General features: G+C 44.2%; 1 protein-coding gene across 2 annotated transcripts in view; it reads right to left on the bottom strand.

The window, feature by feature from the left end:
* The window catches only part of TBC1D1 (TBC1 domain family member 1), a 235,778-nt gene that overhangs the window by 132,276 nt on the left and 82,587 nt on the right, over positions 1–20,915 (bottom strand). The window contains exon 1 of one of the 2 annotated variants that reach the window (XM_023507992.1): positions 20,643–20,861. The exons of the other annotated variant lie outside the window; for it this stretch is intronic. Coding sequence (XP_023363760.1) covers positions 20,643–20,672 — 30 coding nt within the window. The 5' untranslated portion in view covers positions 20,673–20,861. Of the gene's footprint in view, positions 1–20,642; positions 20,862–20,915 lie in introns of those variants that run through there. 2 annotated transcript variants of the gene reach the window in all.

Below are 20,915 nucleotides of genomic sequence, written 5' to 3'. Positions count from 1 at the left end.
AGAGTCAAATGCAGGAACCTTGCCCAAATAGAGCAGACCTGCCCAAATGGATCAACCCCCACCCTTCCAAAGGATATCCCACCCTGGAAAGGTAGATGTGCCAACCACCCACCTTTCCCATGGTGTCCCACCCAGAAATCCCCCATCCACCATTACCCACACAATGACTTCTTTCTCCAACTCAGCTCACCCTCACCAGGGTGGACACAAAGGCCACTGTAGCCCACACAGAACCTGTACTCCATTTTCCTCCCAATTTGCATCCCGGAATAATTTTTATGTTTGGTCTATGACCTCTCAGGTAAGGGGGGGCCAACTCCAACTCTAAGATAATAACCACCACCAATCACCTCTCTTGGGACCCTAGTATGTATGTATATAATACATACGTGAATAATGCAACAAAGCTACCGCCACCTTTCCAATGCAAACATACCGTGTTTCCCCGAAAATAAGACACTGCCTTATATTTATTTTTTCTCAAGAAGACACACTAGGGCTTATTTTCAGGGGATGTCTTATTCTCCACGCTGAAATGCATGGCATGGCTATGCAGATACATTGCACAGCCACGCCCATCACTAGGTCTTATTATCTGGGTAGGGCTTATAATTTAACAAATGCATGGAAATCCTGCTAGGGCTTATTTTCAGGGTAGATCTTATTTTCAGGGAAAATTGGTAAATCCAACTACAAGTGAGAAAACCCCACCAGATGCTGTAGCTACCAAGCTTCAGAGAGAAATTAAAGTGACCTAATGCAATCTCTAAGGAAGGCAATTCTAACTGGATAAAAACCCAGGTGTCTGTCACTTAGAACGAAATTAATTTCTACATAATACAAATTCTTCATCAATACAAACACATCATGACTCGTTCAAATGTCACCAGTGTTCGGTTTAAGTCTGACATGCTTTATTGCCCACCTAGCCCCTGCACACAGCTCAGTCCAACACAGAAACAGATGGAAAAGCGATTTCAGATGCCAGCTTCATAGTACCCCTGCCAATGGGAGGCCAGGAAAAGCATAACAAAATAAACACCTCGGAAGCCTCATTTCAAGAAACTGTAGATTTGGTCTCAGCTCACAGGTGACAGCCACGGCAGGCAAGCAGAAGAGCCTCTGCTCCAGAATGTTCCCACGACTTCTGCTAGTGACTGATTCTTCCAGACCCAGTTCAAATGTCAGCCCCCTACAGGGCTGCTCTCCTGGTGCCCAGGGCCCCTGGCCCTCTGCTCTAACACCTGTCACAGCTGAGTCTCCCCGTCACACTCTCAGCTGGGCGTGGGCTGCTGTCTGATTCATTTCTGTGGACGCTGCAGGCTTATGTCAGAGTGTTTGCTGAGTGAACACACTTTAATGTGGGAGGCAAATGAGTGGCAGTTTTCTGTTTCTCTACTTTAAAGTGTAAAATAAATAATGTAACACTAATTTGCCTCAACTTATATTTACTTGAAAACAAACTAAAGTGGCTCTGCACCTGTAGCTCAGCAGCTAGGGCGCCAGCCACATGCACTGGGGCTGGTGGGTTCGAACCTGGCCCAGGCCTGCCAAACAACAATGACAACTGCAGCAAAAGAAAAAAATAGCCAGGCGTTGTGGTGGGCGCCTGTAGTCCCAGCTACTCGGGAGGCTGAGGCAAGAGAATCACTTAAGCCCAAGAGTTCGAGGTTGCTGTTGAGCTGTGATGCCATAGCACTCTACCAAGGGCGACATAGTGAGACTTTGTCTCAAAAAGAAAAAGAAAAGGAAGAGAAAACAAACTGAAGGTTGCAGATAAACTGAATGGGTTAAAATGAAAGAAATAAACACTAAAAAGGCTTCATTTTCTAACTGAACCTAATATTTTGTAGGGTAAGTGTGAGCAATGACATTTTATATAACCACATGCACGCTGGGGGGCAGCGACATTTCTGACACCTCAGACATTCCCACCACTTCCCAGGGCCCCTGTGTGTAGAGCTGAGCTTTATATACTAAGATTACCTAGATCCTCTCACCAACTCTCTGCTGAAAACATCATTATTCCCATTTTACAGAAACGCAGCCTACTCAGTCAGGAACCACACTGGGTGCTGGGCTGAAGAGTGGGGACAGACAACAACATGATTTAGAAAACAAGGCCACAGAGGCGAGGGGACTGAGCCCTGCTGGTCAGGAGAGCTGAGAAGAGAAGTGAAGTAGCTCTACAGGCCCAGGCGACCAGCCCCAGCCACCAACAAAGAGATGAAAGTGACACAGCTAAGGCTGGCAACAAGATGGGGACTGGGGACCAGGTTGGGTCTTGGCCAGGCCTGCATTTCCAACAGAACACCAGGGTAGCTGGGGAGGGAATGAGGAAAGATGACAGAGAGGAGGACAAAGTGGCCATGGCTTGTGTCAGGGCATATGGTTCTCCGTACTCCCAAATGCTTCGTTACATCACATACGCAGCCTTCAAGTTACGAATGCAATACTGTAGAAAAAGCAGATTTCAAAACCTACAGAAACCAAAAACTTTAGATGGCAGTCGAAAAGTAATAGTCGAAGATTATCTCTGCATCTGCACAGGTAATTACTTAAGAAGAATTTGTAGCTTACATTAAAATCGTGATAATTCTAAGAACTGTCCTGTTTTATGAAGCTAATAGTTCAAACTTAAGTTTAAATAAACCATACGCCTCTTAATCAGATAAATATTCTTGCTCCTTCCACAGGATGGCAGTAAAATAACTGTGATTCAAATTATTACACCTGGTGACACAATGTGTGTCAATTATTATTGACAGCACCAATAATTTTTTAAAAACATAAAATAATTCATAGTATAGGGCTACCCTCAAATATACAGTGCCTTTGTCCAAATTAAGAACCAAACCCCTATCTTCCCCGTCAAGACAAAAACGCACACGTGGGCTGATCTCAGTCACTGCCTGCACCACTGCCTGGGTTCTTTTGTGCAGTGCTCAACATACACAAACGTACATAATAGCCCAGTCAAAGCTCCATCACCAAAATCTGTAATGGTAAATTCCAAATAATAGAAATATACACTTAACTAATTCGAGAGTGTCAGGCTCAATCGCAGGAGTAGGCTCTGGGTATGTCTGATAAATACCAATTATTTAACACCCTCATACTTACTGCATTTTTGAGTAAAGGCTACCACAGATGTTCAAGAATCCTGAACTTCATTCAGATCAGTGCTAGAAACAGGTCTTTTCTCTCACATCATTTCAGTTATTTTCTTGAAATAAACTACATTCACTGAGCAGCCTTCTCTTTTCTTAAATCTTGATCAACAGGCAATCAAGCTTTGGCCAATAAAGGGTGTTAAACAGTCTAATCTATTTTACATTTTATGTATTTTAGACTTTATGAAACACCAAGTGTAACAATGACAATACTGTTTGCTGTTCTTTGGCTTTTTCAGACTCATAAATGTTAGATAACTCCAATATATGTTCCTCATAGCACACTCCATCTCAAAAGCAGAACTGAGTGGCAGATGCTTTTTTCCTGCTTTATAGGATGAAGGAAATCAGTTAAAGAAAACATACTGTACAAGACAAAAAGGAAATAGTATGAAGGGGCACAGTCTCAATTCATAATGACTGCGTCGTCCTCAGCTAACTTTCTTTTTTAACTTTTACCTGCCCAGGCTCCCAGCACATGAGAAAGAAAATCTGATCTCCTCTTAGGACCAGGACAGTTTCCCCAGAGCTCAAGTGTCATATTATATTCTTAAAATTATTTCCAGTTCCAAAATTCTATGATTCTGTAACAATAAATTGACTAATAGGATGAAAACAAGGTGCCAACATCAGGAACCTGGTGCTATAGGTAAAGTATTACATGTTAAGTTGCAAAAATAAAAAATATAATAAACCAAAACCCTCAGCTGGTGAGCACCCATGGGTAGACCCAGCTTGCCAAAAGTTCATGTGAAAAAGATTTAAGGATTGCAGTTCACTGTAAGCCCAGCATAAGCCAGCGAAATGGCCTGAATAACAAAAGAATGAAAAGGAACTAAGAGAAACCTCATCCTCACATGAAGACAGGGTCACAGCCTCACTGTCCTCTTTCCTTACCGATCAGGTCACATAGGAAGTTTGTGACTTTATAAAGCAATAGCACCAAGGGCCGTGAGGTACCTATGACAGGAGATGGGGTTAGGAGCTAGTGAAGGCTTCCAGCTGGGGCGGGGAGACCAGAGTCACTGCAGCTGCCTTCCCACACCTGTCACTGTAAATGAGAAGGAAAGAGGGTGAGACACAACCTAAGAAAGATTTCTGCTTAAAATATAAAAATCTATCTTTTGTAGAGTTCGTTCAAATGGTATAAACTCCTTGAGGAACGTCCCTTAAGAAGGTTCCAGCACCAGAGTCCACAGGCTTTATCTAAAGAGACTGGGATTCTAAGCAGTGGGCCCCACAGGACAGGAGTAGAAAGCACAGTTCCTTTCCCACCTCCACCCTCCCCCCCAAGTCTTCTCTACTTCTTGGGGAGCAGGAGCGATGCTCACTTCACTTCCATCAAGTATTTTACAATAAGGAACATTTCTAGAAAACCAATACCAAAACCAAGGCTGACAAGATACAAAGACGGGCTCCCCTGCCAAGAGCTGCTGCTGGGAGCACAGTCTAGCTCTGTCCTCTCTCCCATGATGAGATACAAAGACAGGCTCCCCCGCCAAGAGCACAGTCCAGCTCTGTCCTCTCTCCCATGCCAAGGAAGTGCGACTGTGTGCTGAGAAGCCTCAGTGACTGGCTGGGACTGAACTTTGATCCACCCACCACAATGAAGGAACAAAAATTCCATCTACTATGTGGGAATTGTAGTCTCTGAATCCTAATGACATTTTCAAAAGTGTTGTTTCATCATGATTTATAAGGACAAGAGAAAAAAAATAAAGATGAGCCCCAAGGGGGAGGAAAGGAGTAATGAAATCTGACTAACCTAATTATCTCCTTTAGAGTGTATTTGGTAAGATGCACTTTCATAGATTTCAAAGATATCTGGGATGGGACTTTTTTTTTTTTTTCGGAGACAGGATCTCTATCACCCACGTTAGAGAACAGTGGTGTCATCAGACCTTATACAACCCCCAATTCCTGGGATTAAGTGATCCTCCTGCCTCGACCTCCCCAGCAGCTGGGACTATAGGTGCATGCCACTCTGCCCAGTTAACTGTTAAAACTTTTTACAAAGAAGGCAGTGCCTGTGTCTCAAGGAGTAGGGCACCGGCCCTATATACGGGAGGTGGTGGGTTCAAACCTAGCCCCGGCCAAAACTGCAACCAAAGGGGGAAAAAAAGCTTTCAAATGTAATAAATATATTAAAAAAAAAAAAAACTTTTTACACAGATGGAGTCTTGCTTTGCTGCCTGCCCAGGCTGGCATTGAACTCCTGGCCTCAAGGAAACCTCCCAAGTTGACCTCCCAAAGCATTGAGATTACAGGTGTGAGCCACAGTGTCCAGGTGGGAAGACGCTATAGTATTCTACTTTTCTTTCTACTGTGCGTATGTGCGTGTGTGTGAGGGGGGGTGTGTGTGTCTGGGTGTATACACCTTAGGATGGCATCTACTCCCTCAAAGTCAACAAAGATAACTTCTCAATCTACATCTCTAACTTTGAGTTCTTTCCTAAACCTGACTCAAATTTCTAATTGCCTCTTTTTAAAAAATCACTCAGACTTCAGGCACCTTGATCTTAAAATCCAAACCAAGCTCATTTTCTTTGCCCTAAAATGGGTCTTTCTTCTTATGTCCTTGTTTCCCAAATGCTTTCCAAGTATCCAGGCTCAAAACCTGCAAAGTGGCGTCTGTTCTTATTTCTCCTCACTCCATCTTTCCATCAGCCTTTGGTGTATATATCCTCTCACCATGAACCCAAGCGCTGGTCCAGGCCTACCCTTGCTGTAGCAGGACCCCCAGCCCCTGGGTACTGTGTTGGGCCTCTCTGCACCCATCCTTTCTGCTCTCTACCACAGACTGACTTTCCAGAAGCTCAGGCCTAAAGGGGTCAGCCTACAGTCCACAAACCTAGGGCTCCTCTGCAAGTTCCACAAAAACAAAAACTTGCCTGCCGACCTGAGGGTCCTTCACTGACAGGGCTCCAATCAGCTCTTCCTCCAAGTTCTCTTCTCACCAAACATATTTCAAACATCGCCTGAGCCCCTGCTCACTTGGGTTCCACTTCCAGCCTTTCCTCAGGCAGCTTCTTCCAGGTGGAATATTCTTTCTCTCCCCTAGCTGAGGCCCCTGAGTCATTCATTCCACCTATTCATTTTAGGGATCAGGAAATGCAGGTGCAGAATGCTGGACCGACTGGCATCAGCTCACTGAGCCAGGCTGGACAGAACTGGACCTCCCCATCACAGCTGCTTGTTTAGACCACACCAGGTCCCCGTGATTTACTCTTAATTGGAATAAAATACAGTCTTTGGCGTGGCATTTTTTTATTTTTTTATTTTTTTTTTAAGAGACAGAGTCTCACTTTATTGATCCTGGTAGAGTGCTGTGGCATCACAGCTCACAGCAACCTCCAACTCCTGGGTTTAGGTGATTCTCTTGCCTCAGCCTCCCTAGCAGCTGGGACTATAGGTGCCCGCCACAATGCCCAGCTATTTTTTTGTTGCAGTTAGGCCGGGGCCAAGTTTGAACCCACCACCCTTGGTATATGGGGGCCAGCGCCCTCCTCACTGAGCCACAAGCGCCGCCCAAGTGGCATTTCTTTAGTAGGCCAAAACCTCTAAGCCAGTGGTTCTCAACCTTCCTAATGCCACAATGTATTTTCATTGTTTCAAAGGCCCACAGATTGAGAACCTCTATTCTAAGCCCACTAAATAGAGAGAGAGAAAGACAGAGACCGGGGATAGAGAGCAGCTCACATTTCCAGTGGCTTGGGGGGATTTCTCTGAGACTCACAAGCCTTACCAGGTCTGCGCATGCAAGTTTAGCAGCAGGTGCTAGGTGAATGGCTTTGGTGCCCACCCTAGGGTCAGTATGGGGCTGACAGCAGAGTCACCCTGTCTCCAGAGTGACAGGCCAGGTGGGTTTCACTGTCTGTCTATACAACTGGATCACAGCAAAAAAGTGTTAGCGAGATCTAAAGAGCCCCCAAACTCCACATGCTGTGGCCCTCACTTAACACCTACACCAAAATCGTACCTCTGGCTCCCAGACTGAAAATGATGTTTTTGAGGAGGACAATATTTAAGTTAATAGTGTACAACAGTTTCTAATTAACCCTGGTTAAAATCAATAGTGAGACTATAAAGTGGGATTTGCTACATTTGGAAAATTATCATCTCTGTATAACAAAAGGCTACTCAGAGGTGGAACAGTTCCCTAGCCCACTAAAGTGGCAGGCCTGCTACGTGACCACCTGCTCACACATCTGCCTTCTCTGCCAAGAGGTCAGGAACTCTGTCTCTCATCCCGGTATCTGTGTCCCAAGTGCCTGGCATAGAATAGATGCACATGAAACATATCATGATCAATACTGAACTTGAAACAGCAGCCAGATTTCTTGGCCAAGAATGTCTGGAAATACCACACTACTTCCTCAAACAGTGTAGCAATTGCAAAACAATACAAAGTTGTATGCTCTGATGGTCTGGAACATCTAGCTCTTTCCCTGGGGAGAAAAAATCCAGAGATCACAACCTTGGCTGATTTATACACTAAAGAACTGACACCGCCCCCACCCAAAATCTAACTTTAGTATGATGTTCTTTATATTACATTAAAATTGGATAATACAAACTGAAAGAGCTGTCTTTATTAAACCAGCAATGTAATATAAATTTCTAAGTATTATATTCATATATTCACAGAAATGAGAGGAGAGTCCTTTCCATTCACCCAGAAATTGAGGAACACAGCTTTTTTTGTTTGTTTGCTTGCAGTTTTTGGCCAGGGCTGGGTTTGAACCCACCACCTCTGGCATATGGGGCTGGCGCCCTACTCCTCTAAGCCACAGGCGCTGCCTTTTTTTTTTTTAGAGACAGAGTCTCACTTTATTGCCCTTGGTAGAATGCTGTAGAGTCATAGCTCACAGCAACCTCCAACCCCTGGGCTTAGGCAATTTTCTTGCCTCAGCCTCCCGAGTAGCTGGGACTATAGGTGCCCGCCACAATCCCCGGCTATGTTTTTGTTGCAGTTTGGCCAGGGCCAGGTTTGAACCCACCACCCTTGGTATATGGGGCCAGTGCCCTACCCACTGAGCTACAGGCGCCACCCCGTGGCTTTTTTCTGAAAACAAAGGAGGGTTTTAGCCTTAGATATATTAGCAATATTTCATCCTTATTACACGATTAGTTTATTAATAATTGGTACACAAGGGACCATAAACTCTTAACTCCTAAGTGAGCTTTTGGTGTCAGATGAGATGACATTCTGAAGTCAAATGTTATTAAAGCTTCAATATTTTAAATTTAGAAACTTACACATATCTTTAAAAAGCCTGACACAATGGAGACGGTCACAATAGACCCATGAATATGTCTCTAAGCAAATATTGTCTCAAAAGTCTTACAGTTTATTTTCACCTAACGACTGGTTTCCTTTGGGTTTACCCTCTAAAAGGAACTTCCGCAAAATACTATTTGGCTAATTCTCTGCCTCAGGCAGGCCCACAAGTATAAATTCGGCTAAACAAATAAACTTCCTTCCTATTTTCAAAGTTTTCCAAAATTGGAGAATCCACATCTTTAGTAGACAAACTATTTTCTGCAGTCTTACAGCCTTGCCAGTCAAGAAATTATTCACAGCCGTTTGAGGGATAAAAAAAGGCCAGAAAGTGTCCAGCAGTCCCTCTCTATCCCTGTTTCAGGGAATGAGAACCAAAGGCAAATAGCTGTGATCTTGAGCAAGGTCACAGAGGCCGATGGTGGCAAGGCCAACATATTCCTCTCACCGCTTTCTCCTTATCTCATCTAAACTACATGTGGTCCAAGGAAGTATTTTGCTCTTGTTCTGTCTGACTGAACCAGGGCTTATGTTTAATTCATGCAGAATGTGACAGAACAAGAGAAAGAATCTAAATATTACAATAATTACTCTCTGCATTACTAGGTGATGCAAAGAGCTCTGGACTAAGAGCCAGAAGACCTTGTTTTCATCTTAGTTATGACTTTGGGAAAGCCATCTCACCTGTGGAGCACTTAATGTATTTTCATCTTCGGAGAGAAGAGTACCAGGAAACTGCAAAGGTCTTTCTCCTCCCCTAAACTCAACGATGATGGTGGTGTTGCTCCATCCAGCCAGACCTCTTCTAAGTATGTGGCTAAATCCTCCAGAGCCTAGAAGATGGTATTTTTGCCCATTTTATGGATGAACACTTTAACACTTAGAGAGAAGTAAACTGCCCAAGGTCATGCCTCCACTGGTAACTGGTGGAGAGGGGATCTGGTCTTGGTCATTGAGTCCAGGGACGCTTTCCTCTGTATCGGCAGTAAACAATCTAAGATGCTTTCATGACTTGTACTGACAGAGACACAGATTCTAAATTGAGAGCAAGGAGACCAATTTTCATTCAACACAATGCTCCCATTTGGTAGATCAGTGACTGAGGCCAAGGGATGTATAACTTGCCCAAGGCCAAAAGGTTTCTTGAAAAACACACAGCTACACCCCAGTGCTCCTGGACAGGCTCATCCTAGAAGGCGCTTGACAGTTTATATTCACTTCTGTCATCTCGTCTGACACCAAACAAGACTAGCTGATGGCAGCAGGCACGGATCAGCATTCTCATATCACCTGGCCAAGGCTAAACAGCAAACACCGAGACACAACCAGGGTCTCCAACCCATGCCTGCACTTCCTGTCTGGTGTGCTCTCAGGGGCTGAGAAAACGCCCACCACAGTAGGATTCTCTGGACAGTCCCTCAGAACAGATGCACCAATATCTATGAAACATGGTTCCAGAGCGCTCTGAAAAGAATATCAGAAAATAAGTGATAACACTCTAAAGCCCATAACTCAAGTCAACAAGAAAACAAAAACCAGGCTTGTCATCACCTCACACTGACATCTTTCAGTCTATCAGTTATTGCCCATAATTTCCTCCCAATCTCTACGTGATTTTTCTCTTATTTCCCGTTTTATCTTCTCCCCAACCAAGAACATCATGAAATTGAGGGATTTCCAAAATATGTTACATTTCTTATATACGATAGTTTCGACACTGTACGCCTATACTGATGATCAGTGTGTGGGCCCGGGCAGTGCTGAGACGACAGAACTCGGCCCCTCTGGATCTGGATCTCCCTGAATCCAGGTAGTGTTAACACCTTAACTGCCATGTGAGTTTTATTTAACTTATGCTAGTTTTGAGCCCAGGGCCTCATGAAGCATATATAACTCATGTGTCTTGACCTATCTTGACCTAATAAAACACTGTGGCCCTAAGGAAAGATTTTTCTTTTCTAGCGTGTTAGAGTAACGTGACTTCCCCAAAGTTAAAGATCCCTGCTTTCAAAGACAAGGCGGAGTCGGAAGGCAACTCTGAATCATTCTGAAACATGTTGAAAACTACCTATTTCCTAACTACTCTTTTTCATAATCTACCACATGAATGGGCTACAATTACCTTTTTTTTTTTTTCAAGGCTTCACTTAGTTTTGTTTTCTAGTCTCTTCCAAAATCCCAGCTGAGTAATTCTCGATTCCCTATGCATTATTACATTAAAATTAAATTATCTTCACAGGCCTCGCTCCCTCCTGCCCCCCTTAGAAGGTAAGCTGTTCGCTGTACCCCAGAAGTACATTAATGTACATAGTTACCATTCAATAAAAAAAAAAAAAAGAAAGTAAGCTGTTCCAAGGCTGGGCCGTGTCCGACTCAGCTCTATGCAACAGCTGTTGACTTAACTTGCCCATTCAACCACGTTTTAAATAGTTTATATGTGAAGACAGCCTTCGCAATTTCCTAAAGCACATTTTGGCATTACTCAATTTTAAAATGGGATCTATTAAAAAATAACAAGAGATAGATACAGCATCAATTTATGAAGTTTGTCTTTGTGATGAGAAAATAGGCTTAGCAAAGTTAATTTAGCCAAGTTCTACCGAAGTGAACACACATCTGAGTCTAATCCCAGTATAACAAGACAGATATAAAGCAAATTCACAGAAAAAGGACTAAAGCACATGAAAATTAAGAAAATTCTCTCACGTCTTCCATATACGTCTAACAGTACAGTTTGTTCATCCCTCTTCTAAAAACAGAATCATAAACAGTCCGGACTTGTAGTTCATCAAAATGCAGAGAGAGAAGAAAAAAATCATAGATAGTAATGAAAAGATAGAAAAATCAGAGATATTTAAGTTTAAATTCACAAATATCACCAAATAAAGTTTTGCTTTTCTACAGGTTTTACAGATATTCCTGTATCTCTGACAAATACCAATATCCACTAGCATTCAAAAGCACTAATGGACTATTTTACATGAGGTGGGGGCTCCACCTCATATGTCACCAGGGAAATGTAAATTAAAGCCACCATGAGATACCACTACATACCTAACAGAATGACCAAGCCCCAGAACACAACAACAGCAAAGGCTGGTGAGGACATGAAGCCACAGGAACTCACTCACGTTTGCGGACAGTGGGAATGCAAAATGGAATAGGCATTCTGGAAACAGCTGGCGCTTTCTCACAAAACTAAACAGACTCTTACCATTCACTCTAACAATCACACCCCTGTTATCTACCCAAAGGACGTAGAAACTTATGTCTACACAGAAGCTACACACAGATGTTCATAACTGCCAAAACTTGGAAGCAGCCAAGATGTCCTTCTGTAGGTGAATGGATAAACCATGGTAAACCAGACAATGGAATATTATTCAGCACTCAAAAGAAATACACCATCAAAAAAAGACAAAGAGGAAACTTAAATGTGTGTTCTGAGTAAAAGAAACTGCTCTGAAAGACTATGTGTGCACTGTATGATTCCAACTATACAGCGCTCTGTAAGCTACAGAGGGTAAAAGATCAGTAGGTTGCCAAGGCTGTGGGGAAAGGAAGGAGGGAGAGATGAATGAACAGAGCACAGAGAATTTGTAGGGCGGTAAAAACCACTCTGTATTGATATTAATTATGATGGTGGATACATGTCATTACATATCTGTCCAAACCCACAGAATATACCCCACCAAGAGAAAGCCCTGATGTAAACTACGGACTCTGGGTACCAATGACATGTCTATAGGTTCATAATTATAACTAGTCTACCTCTGAGGGCGAGGAGAATGTTGATGTGGGGGAGGCTGTTAGAGGGGGGAGGAGTGGCCTTATGGGATACTCTGTACCTTTCTCTCAATTTTGCTGTGATCCTAAAACTGCTCAAAAAAGTAGTCTATTAAAAAAAGAAAGAAGAGACGGCACCTGTGGCTCAGTGGGTAGGGCATCGGCCCCATATACCGAGGGTGGCAGGTTCAAACCCGGCCCCTGCCAAACTGCAACAAAAAATAGCCGGACATTGTGGCAGGTGCCTGTGGTCCCAGCTACTCGGGAGACTGAGGCAAGAGAATCGCCTAAGTCCAAGAGCTGAAGGTTGCTGTGAGCTGTGACACCACAGCACGCTACCAAGGATGACAAAGTGAGATTCTGTTTCTAAAAAAAAAATAAAGAAAAGAAATAAGAAAAAAGAAATAAAAAATAAAATAAAAAAGAAAGAAGGAAGGAGGAAGAAAGTGGGATAATGAGTCTATTTTTCAAATAATAACCTGATTCCTAGTCTAATCTAATATCTAACAGAATTTGAGGGAAGGAAGGATGAATGGAGGGAAGGAGGGCAGGAGGGTAGGCAGGCTCAACTGTTATTTAATTTGATAAACTAATATTTAACATGTAAAAGGTTCAAAAAAACATCTTTTTTTGAGACAGTGTCACTCTGTCACCCTGGGTAGAGTGCCATGGTGTCATCATAGCTCATAGCAACCTCAGTCTCACAGGCTCAAGAGATCCTCTTGCCTCAGCTGGGACTTACAGGTGCCTGCCACAGTGCCCAGCTAATTCTTCTATTTTTAGTAGAGATGGGGGTCTCCTTCTTGCTGAGGCTGGTCTAGAACTCCTGAGCTCAATCAATCCACCTGCCTCAGCTTCCCAGAGTGCTGGGATTACAGGCGTGAACCACCGTGCCCAGACAAAGTTCAAAAAAAGATTTTTCTTTGAGAGTCTCACTATATTGCCTTCGGTAAAGTGCTATCATGTCACAGCTCACAGCAACCTCAAACTCTTAGGCTTAAGGGATTCTCTTAAGCTTCCCAAATAGCTGGGACTACAGGGCACCTGCCACAACACCTGGCTATTTTTCGGTTGCAGTTGTCATGGTTGTTTAGCAGGCCTGGACCAAGCTCAAATCCACCAGTCTCAGTGTATGCAGCCGGCGCCTACTCGCTGAGCTACAGGAGACGAGCCAAAAGTTCGAAATTTTAAGAGATGCCAAGGGTAAGTATGCAGAACATACTTCTCCTTCCACTCCTACTCTCCAGACATCCAATTTCAAAACCATTGCTGATTTTTTTTTAAGTTTTATTTCAAGGAACATGAACTCTATTACCCTCCTAAAAGATACAAGTGACTAGTCAAAAATCACGGCATTTATTCTAAAGAATATGATCTCCTATGCCCAAAGACAGATGTAACAGAAAATATATACATGGAGAACCTTGCTACTCAAAGTGTAGTCCCAACATCAGCATCACTGAGAACTTGTTGGAAATGAAAAATATTGGATTCTAACCAGATCTACTACACCAGAAGTACATTTTAACATGATGCCCAAGTAACACGTATGCATCAGTATACAAGAAAACACTGCCCTTGTCTTCGAGGAGCTTGAAGGCTAGTAAAGATATAAATACTCAAATCACTGCAACACAACCCATCACACAGAATGTACTACACAGCAATAAGAGTTTGGGAAAGGTCAGCTTTGGCCCCTGGAGGGGCCTCATTGCCCCAGGATAAAATGCCAGCTCCTCCAAAAAGGTCTGGATGCCATGTGCTACTCCCTTAGCAAAGTCTCCCTCCAGCCTCCCCAAGGCCTGTCAATACGGTTCCTCCAACACGCCTCCAGGCCTTTGCACAGGTTTCCCCTACTTCCAGGCACACCCTGCCCTTCCTGTCATTCTCTGCCCTGCTTAGTACACTCACCCAATGAGTGAACGATTAATCAGAGATGCTTCAGAAAGGGGTGAAGGATGGCAAGGGTTCTGAGAGTTGGAAATAAAGAACAGGACATGCACATATAGGTTAAGGTCAGTTTAGGAAATCTGTCTCAGGAACAAGCTATACTTGAATCAGCTTTCCTTGTACTATGACAACCACTCTGGATCAGGTGAATTTCTATCCCTGCTTGCCTTCATTCCCTCTCAATAAAACCAACCTGTGCCCAAGTTACTGGCACACTAAGATACTAGAACTCCCAAGTCCAAACACAGGCTGCTACCATTACCAGATTTAAAAAAACAAAAACGCTCCATAGGAGCTCTGCTGAAATCTTAGTTGAGGGTTACACCAGCTCTGCTTAGCAGAGGCAGCAAATTTTTCAGATTCACGGAATGGTTTGACTATGACAATATTAAACTCAAACATCCAGTAATTAAATGTAATTGAGTCTACAGAAAAAAAAATATTTTAATTTAAAAAAGATAATCCAGCACATTAACCTAGGACAGACCTACCTCAAGGCCAAACCAACATTGGACCGACTTCAAGCATGACAAAAGAATTGTTGCCTAAATACCTGCTGTAGTCAGATTCACACGGGACAGGGAGGCTACTCCCTGTTCCGTGTACTGATAAACACAAGGGTAGGTCCAACTGGCCAGAGGCACCCAAGGTGGACTGGTCCAGTCTCCAGGAAACCGCAAAGGTAAATAAACAAGCCCAGACTCAGGACAGGACTGCACCTGAACGCTGTGCTCACAAACAGCTGATCCAAAGACAAGTTGCACTTGTACTCAATGTGGAAGCAGCAGTTACTCGGTCATTTGTACCACTCTCAAGGAGATAGGCAAAGCCACTGGGTCACATCGTTTGAGAAGATAAACAACAACGATGTACCCACTGGTGTTCCTCCCTTACTACCAAAGTCCAAGCTACCTGCCTGCACCCTCACAGCCTCCTAGTCATCCCCCTGCTCCCATCCAAAATAGAAGTCAGCTAACATCACATCCTCTAACGCAGTGTTTTTCAATCTTTTTTATCTCACCTATAGTTGAACTTGTATGGCACACAAATTATACTGATCAAAAAAAGTTAAAAAAAAGAAAAGAATATTCTTGGCCGGGCATAGTGGCTCACGACGTAATCTTAACACTCTGGGAGGCTGAGGTGGATGGACTGCCCTTAGATCAGAGGTTCTAGACCAGTAGTTCTCAACCTGTGAATTGCAACCCACAGGAACTGTATTAAAGGGCCATGGCATTAGGAAAGTTGAGAACCTTTGGTTCTCTCACCACTGTTCTAGACCAACCTGAGCCAGAGTGAGACCCCGTCTCTACCAAAAAAGAAAAAAAAAAAAAGCTGGGTGTTGTGGTGGGCACCTGTAGTCCCAGCTATGTGGGAGGCTGAGGCAAGAGAATCACTTCAGCCTAAGAATTGGAGGTTGCTGTGAGCTATGATGCCATAACACTCTACCTAGGGCCACAAAGTGAGACTGTCTCAATATAAGAAAATACATAAATAAATAGATAAATAAATAAAATTTTCTTACTGTGCTTTGAACTTCTTTAGAAAATAATTTAATCAATGATCTTTGGAGGTACACCTAAGATCCTCTCCCGCCCACCAGTTGAAAATCACTGCTCTAATGGCTTCCTAATGGCTTCCAACCATACTTAAAAGCAAATGCAAACCCCACACAGGGCCTACAGAACCACAACAGGCCTGGCCACATTACTCCTCCCCAATTTAGGGCCTTACTCTGTGCCCCTCACCCCATCCCCACCCCGGGCAGCCACACCTGCCTTTTCTCTGTGGCTGCCTTGGGGAAGTTTATGTTTAGTGCCCTCACACCACTCAGATGAAATGCCACTCTCACCACCCCAGCCCCTCATCACTCTTAGTTTACTTTTCTTCTGGCAGTGGCCACATCTGAAATTACCTTCTCTGCCTATCCGCTTGCTGGTTGGCCATCTCACCCCCTCTAGAATTCTATAGAAACAGGGACTCGGTCTGCCCATTTGTTGCTAAATCTCCAGCTCCTCAAACAGTACCAGGTATACAGCAGGTGCTCCATAAATATCTGTGTTGAACACATTTGTTAGATGACTCACTGAATATATGACGGCTACAAACCTGTGTTTTAGGCAATGCCAAAATAGGGAAAACCTGGTTTTACATGAAATGTTAATTAGCGCTCAGTTACCTGCCTTACCAAAGGATTCCTTCCCTAATGCATTTTTAAATACTCAGCTTACAAATCTTCAGTGTGCACTTTTTGAAGGATAAATCTACTGTGCAAACTAATTCCTCCGGGCATAAACAGTGCCCTGTACACCGAAGGTGCCTAATAAACATCTGCTGACTAAATATGTGAGCACTGGGATTTTTTTTTTTTTTTGCAGTTTTTGGCCGGGGCTGGGTTTGAACTCGCCACCTCTTGTATATAGGGCCAGTGCCCTACTCCTTTGAGCCACAGGCGCCACCCTGGAAAATACTTTAATACACAGAACAAACAATATGAAACTGTACTAGGATGTAAAGCACAGCAAACTTGGCTATATTTAAGTCCCTTTTCCCATTTTATCTGATAAACTGACATATGTATATATTTAAAGTCCACTAATTTTAGGTACTAACAATGATCTTAGCCACAACCTTTGTAAGACAGGTGCAAATCTAAGTAAATTCTGAAAGTCACCTGGCAGTTCTGCTGCAGTTAGTTTTCACCATCTGTAGTGGCAGAGAAACAACAGATCACACAGCTGCTGGGGGCACCTACAAGGGTAGCATGAAAATCACAAACCTTAATGTCTGGGGCGGTGGCTCAGGCCTGTAATCCTAACACTCTAAAAGGCCAAGGCAGGCAGATCACGAGCTCAGAAGTTCAAGACCAGACTAAGAGTAAGATCCTATCCCTAAAAATAACCAGACATTGTGGCAGACACCTGTAATCCCAGCTACTCAGGAGGCTGAGGTAAGAGGAGGATCACTTGAGCCCAAGAGTTTGAGGTTGCTGTGAGCTATGATGCCACAACACTCTACCAAGGGCGACAAAGTGAGACTATCTAAAAAAAAAAAAAAAGGAAAATTTCAAAGCTTGAGGCATCCATTTTTGCTTATAATCTATGTAAAAGATCAAGTATCTCCAGTGAAAGACTAACCAAGAAATCACACTTCTACAAAGCCCAGTCCCACATCCACCCTAATGTTCAAATCATGTCCAATTTTTTTTTTTTAAAAGCATATCTTGGGTGGTGCCTGTGGCTCAGTGGGTAAGGCGCCAGCCCCATAGACCGAGGGTGGCTGGTTCAAACCCAGCCCCAGCCAAACTGCAACAAAAAAATAGCTGGGCGTTGTGCAGGCACCTGTAGTCCCAGCTACTCGGGAGGCAGCTGAGGCAAGAGAATTGCCTAAACCCAGGAGTTGGAGGTTGCTGTGAGCTGTGACGCCACAGCACTCGACCAAAGGCAATAAAGTGAGACTCTGTCTCTAAAAATAAATAATTAAATAAATAAAGCATATCTTAGGCTGGGTGCGTTGGCTCACACCTGTAATCCTAGCACTCTGGGAGGCCGAGGCAGGTGGATTGCTTGAGCTCAGGAGTTTGAGACCAGACTGAGCAAGAGTGAGAACTCAGTCTCTAAAAATAGCTGGCGCTGTGGCTGGTGCCTATAGTCCCAGCTACTCAGGAGGCTGAGGCAAGAGGATTGCTCAAGCTCAAGAGTTTGAGGTTGCTGTGAGCTATGATGCCACAGAACTCTACCAAGGGTGATAAAACAAGACTGTCTCAAAGGGAAAAGAAAAAAGAAGCACATCTTATATTTTTCTTTCCCTTGAGTAGATAATCTCTTCAAAACTTCCCTGTTCTGGCTTTAGTTCTAAATCATGAAATTGCTCACTTTACACATTCAACCTTCATACAATCACCCAAATAAACCAGGGCCATTCAAACCATCTGAATCAACCGACCCCCACTCCCCTTCTCCTCTGCCAAATGTTGAGCTGAAGCTGAAAACATCAAAATGGAACAGTCAGCTGAGTAACTAGATATGCAAATGTCTGTTTAAGGTGTGTGCCTTTCTGCGTTTGTGCGTTCTTGAAGGGCCATTCTAAAATCAAATATGACAACTTTGGGATTATGTATGTATTATATGTGCCTTTTATTCCTGCTTTTACATTCTGTAGTTTGTAAAGTATGTTAATGATTTGTCACCATATACCATATTAAGTTCCACAGAATGTCTTACTCCAAAGAATTTCATGTTGCAAAACCTTTCACAAAATAATAGTCTATAAAAATAATTCGATTTTGGGCAGCACCTATGGCTCAAAGGAGTAGGGTGCCAGCCCCATACACCAAAGGTGGCGGGTTCAAACCTGGCCCTGGCCAAAAAAAATTTGATTTCAAGATATAATTAATAATGGCTGCATCACCTAGAGGAAATGAAATATAAACTAACCACATTGGTGGGGGATGGCACCTGTGGTTCAAAGGGGTAGGGCACTGGCTCCATATGCCGGAGGTAACAGGTTCAAACCCAGCCCCAGCCAGAAAAAAACTGCAAAAAAAAGAAAAAAAACTAACCACATTTTTTAAAACGATGCTGACAAGTATAGACAAATTTGCTCCAACAACATTTAATAGTTTCTTGGTGGTGTTACCCTGTCGTGTAAACACTTTTGGAATAACATGACTCAGAATCTAAATCAAGCTATCAGCATATAGTTCATTTACATGAATTCTTCCAAAACTACTGGCACTTGGTGAAGGCTGATGGTCCTCATAAAGGTCCTCAATATTTTCTGAAATCAGACTTTGGTTTGGTATTTTTCCCTGTCCCCAGGTACCAAAGTAAACAAAAGTCCATTTCACTCCTATAGTGAATAGCATTTTATTATGTTCTGGAAAAGTAAATAAAACTTAAGACCGATACTAGCAGGGTTTTTTTTTTTTTATTTACTTATTGATTTTGGAATAAAACAACTTGCATCTCAATTTCGGTTTTTTTCTCCCTTTGGCCTTACATAAGTACAACAGTATAAAAGTAGACTGAAACCTAAAAGTAAAACATAATCACACAATACACTGGATTACTTTTTAAACTACATTAACTTTTTTTAATTTATCATTATTTTTAAAAGCTAATTAGCTATCACTTCAAACCATAAAACGTAGGCATTACCAACTTTTCTTCCATACAAAAGTACAGTGACTCAAAACTTTTTTGAAAATCATCTCATTTTACCACCAGCTGTGTTTGGACCCAGGGCTGGAACGTTATTATCCAGTGCCCACCCAGTTTCTATGTCCTGTTTGAGGCAGTCTCCCTCTATTGCCCCAGGTAGAGTGCAGTGGCATCATCACAGCTCACACAACCTCAAGCTCCTGGACTCAAGCCATCCTCCTGCCTAGGCCTCCCGGAGTGCTAGGATTTCAGGTGTGAGCCACCATGCCCGGCCTGTGTCTCCATTTTCTTATCACTTAGTTTACAGGCAAAGCCACAGCTGCTAACAAACAGGTATCCACAAAAATATCAACAGAAAATAGCACTCTAAAAGCGCTGCATCATAACTAGGGCTACATAACCGCCTAATTATTATTTATAAAGGGTCACGGAGTGGCTAACGGGTTCTCTCAATATGAGCTTATTACTCAACCAGCTATACACAGGAAGCAAGCCCACACCCCAACTAAGGGGCCAGCAAAAGGAGTCCATGGGGTGGCTGCAAGATGCCCTAAAACCAGCGAGCCTTTAAAGCTGGTAGGGTTGTAGCATTCAAAACACTCAAAACACCTGGCATAGCCTGGAGTATTAAAAGAATTCTTTCACTGGCCAGGAACTCTAAATCTACCCCAATCCCTTCATTCTAGGGAAAGTGGCCTGGATATTATTCTGAAGCACTCATGTCCTGAAAATAAAACTTTATGGAAATAGAAGGTTAAAACTGTACATTCAAAACTCAGACCTCTGAACGTGCCCTTTGAAACCAGAAAGTTAAAAGCTAAAGACAAACGCCCTGGGTGCACCAAGTTCAGGCTCTTGGCATCCTCAGCAACCTATCCCAGACAACTAGGCACAAATCTGCGTGGAGCAGGATGACACAGGCGGTCCCGCCGCCTGGGAAACACCCAGCGGTGACTCCTCCGGGCGTGGGGTGGGCGGCGGGAGCCGAAGCTGCAGCCCGCGAGGCGCGGATTCCTGGGTCTCTGCGTCAAGCCTCCCTCTCCCCACCTGTGAAATGGACACGACGTTCCTTGCCGCTTCTCCCCAACTAATGAATGAAACTTCCCGGGAGGAGACCGGACCGCGCCGGCGGATCGCCCTCCGCGGTCCCCGGGCAGCGGGGCGCCCCCCGCCGCCCCCGGCCCGACGGTTACACGTGTTCCCAGAACCGCGCCCGCCGCGCCCCGGACTCCGCAGGGCGGCCCGCTCCGGTAACGGACGCCGGCCCGACGCTGCCCAGACGTCGCCTACCTTGGCCACCCAGCTGAACAATGGTGACATCGCGGGCCGGGCGGCGGCTCCTCGCCCGCCGGCTCCAGCTCACTCCCGCCGCCGGCCCATGGGCCCGCGAGCGGCCGGGGGCGGGTTCGGGGAGCGGCGGGGCCGGGGCATCGCTCCCCCTACGGCGGCAGCGGTGGCGGCGGGCTCCACCCCGCTCGTCACTGCCCGGAGAGGTCGCGCCCGCCAGGCTGCCCGGCGAGAAAGGGAAGTGGGAGGGGAGAGCGCGGGATGGGGGGAGGGGAG

This window comes from Otolemur garnettii, unplaced genomic scaffold (assembly GCF_000181295.1).
Source record: "Otolemur garnettii isolate 467f Iridium unplaced genomic scaffold, OtoGar3 scaffold00214, whole genome shotgun sequence".
NCBI lineage: Eukaryota > Metazoa > Chordata > Mammalia > Primates > Galagidae > Otolemur > Otolemur garnettii.
Note: the sequence above shows the minus strand (reverse complement) of the source record. Positions and strands in the feature narration are given on the sequence as shown.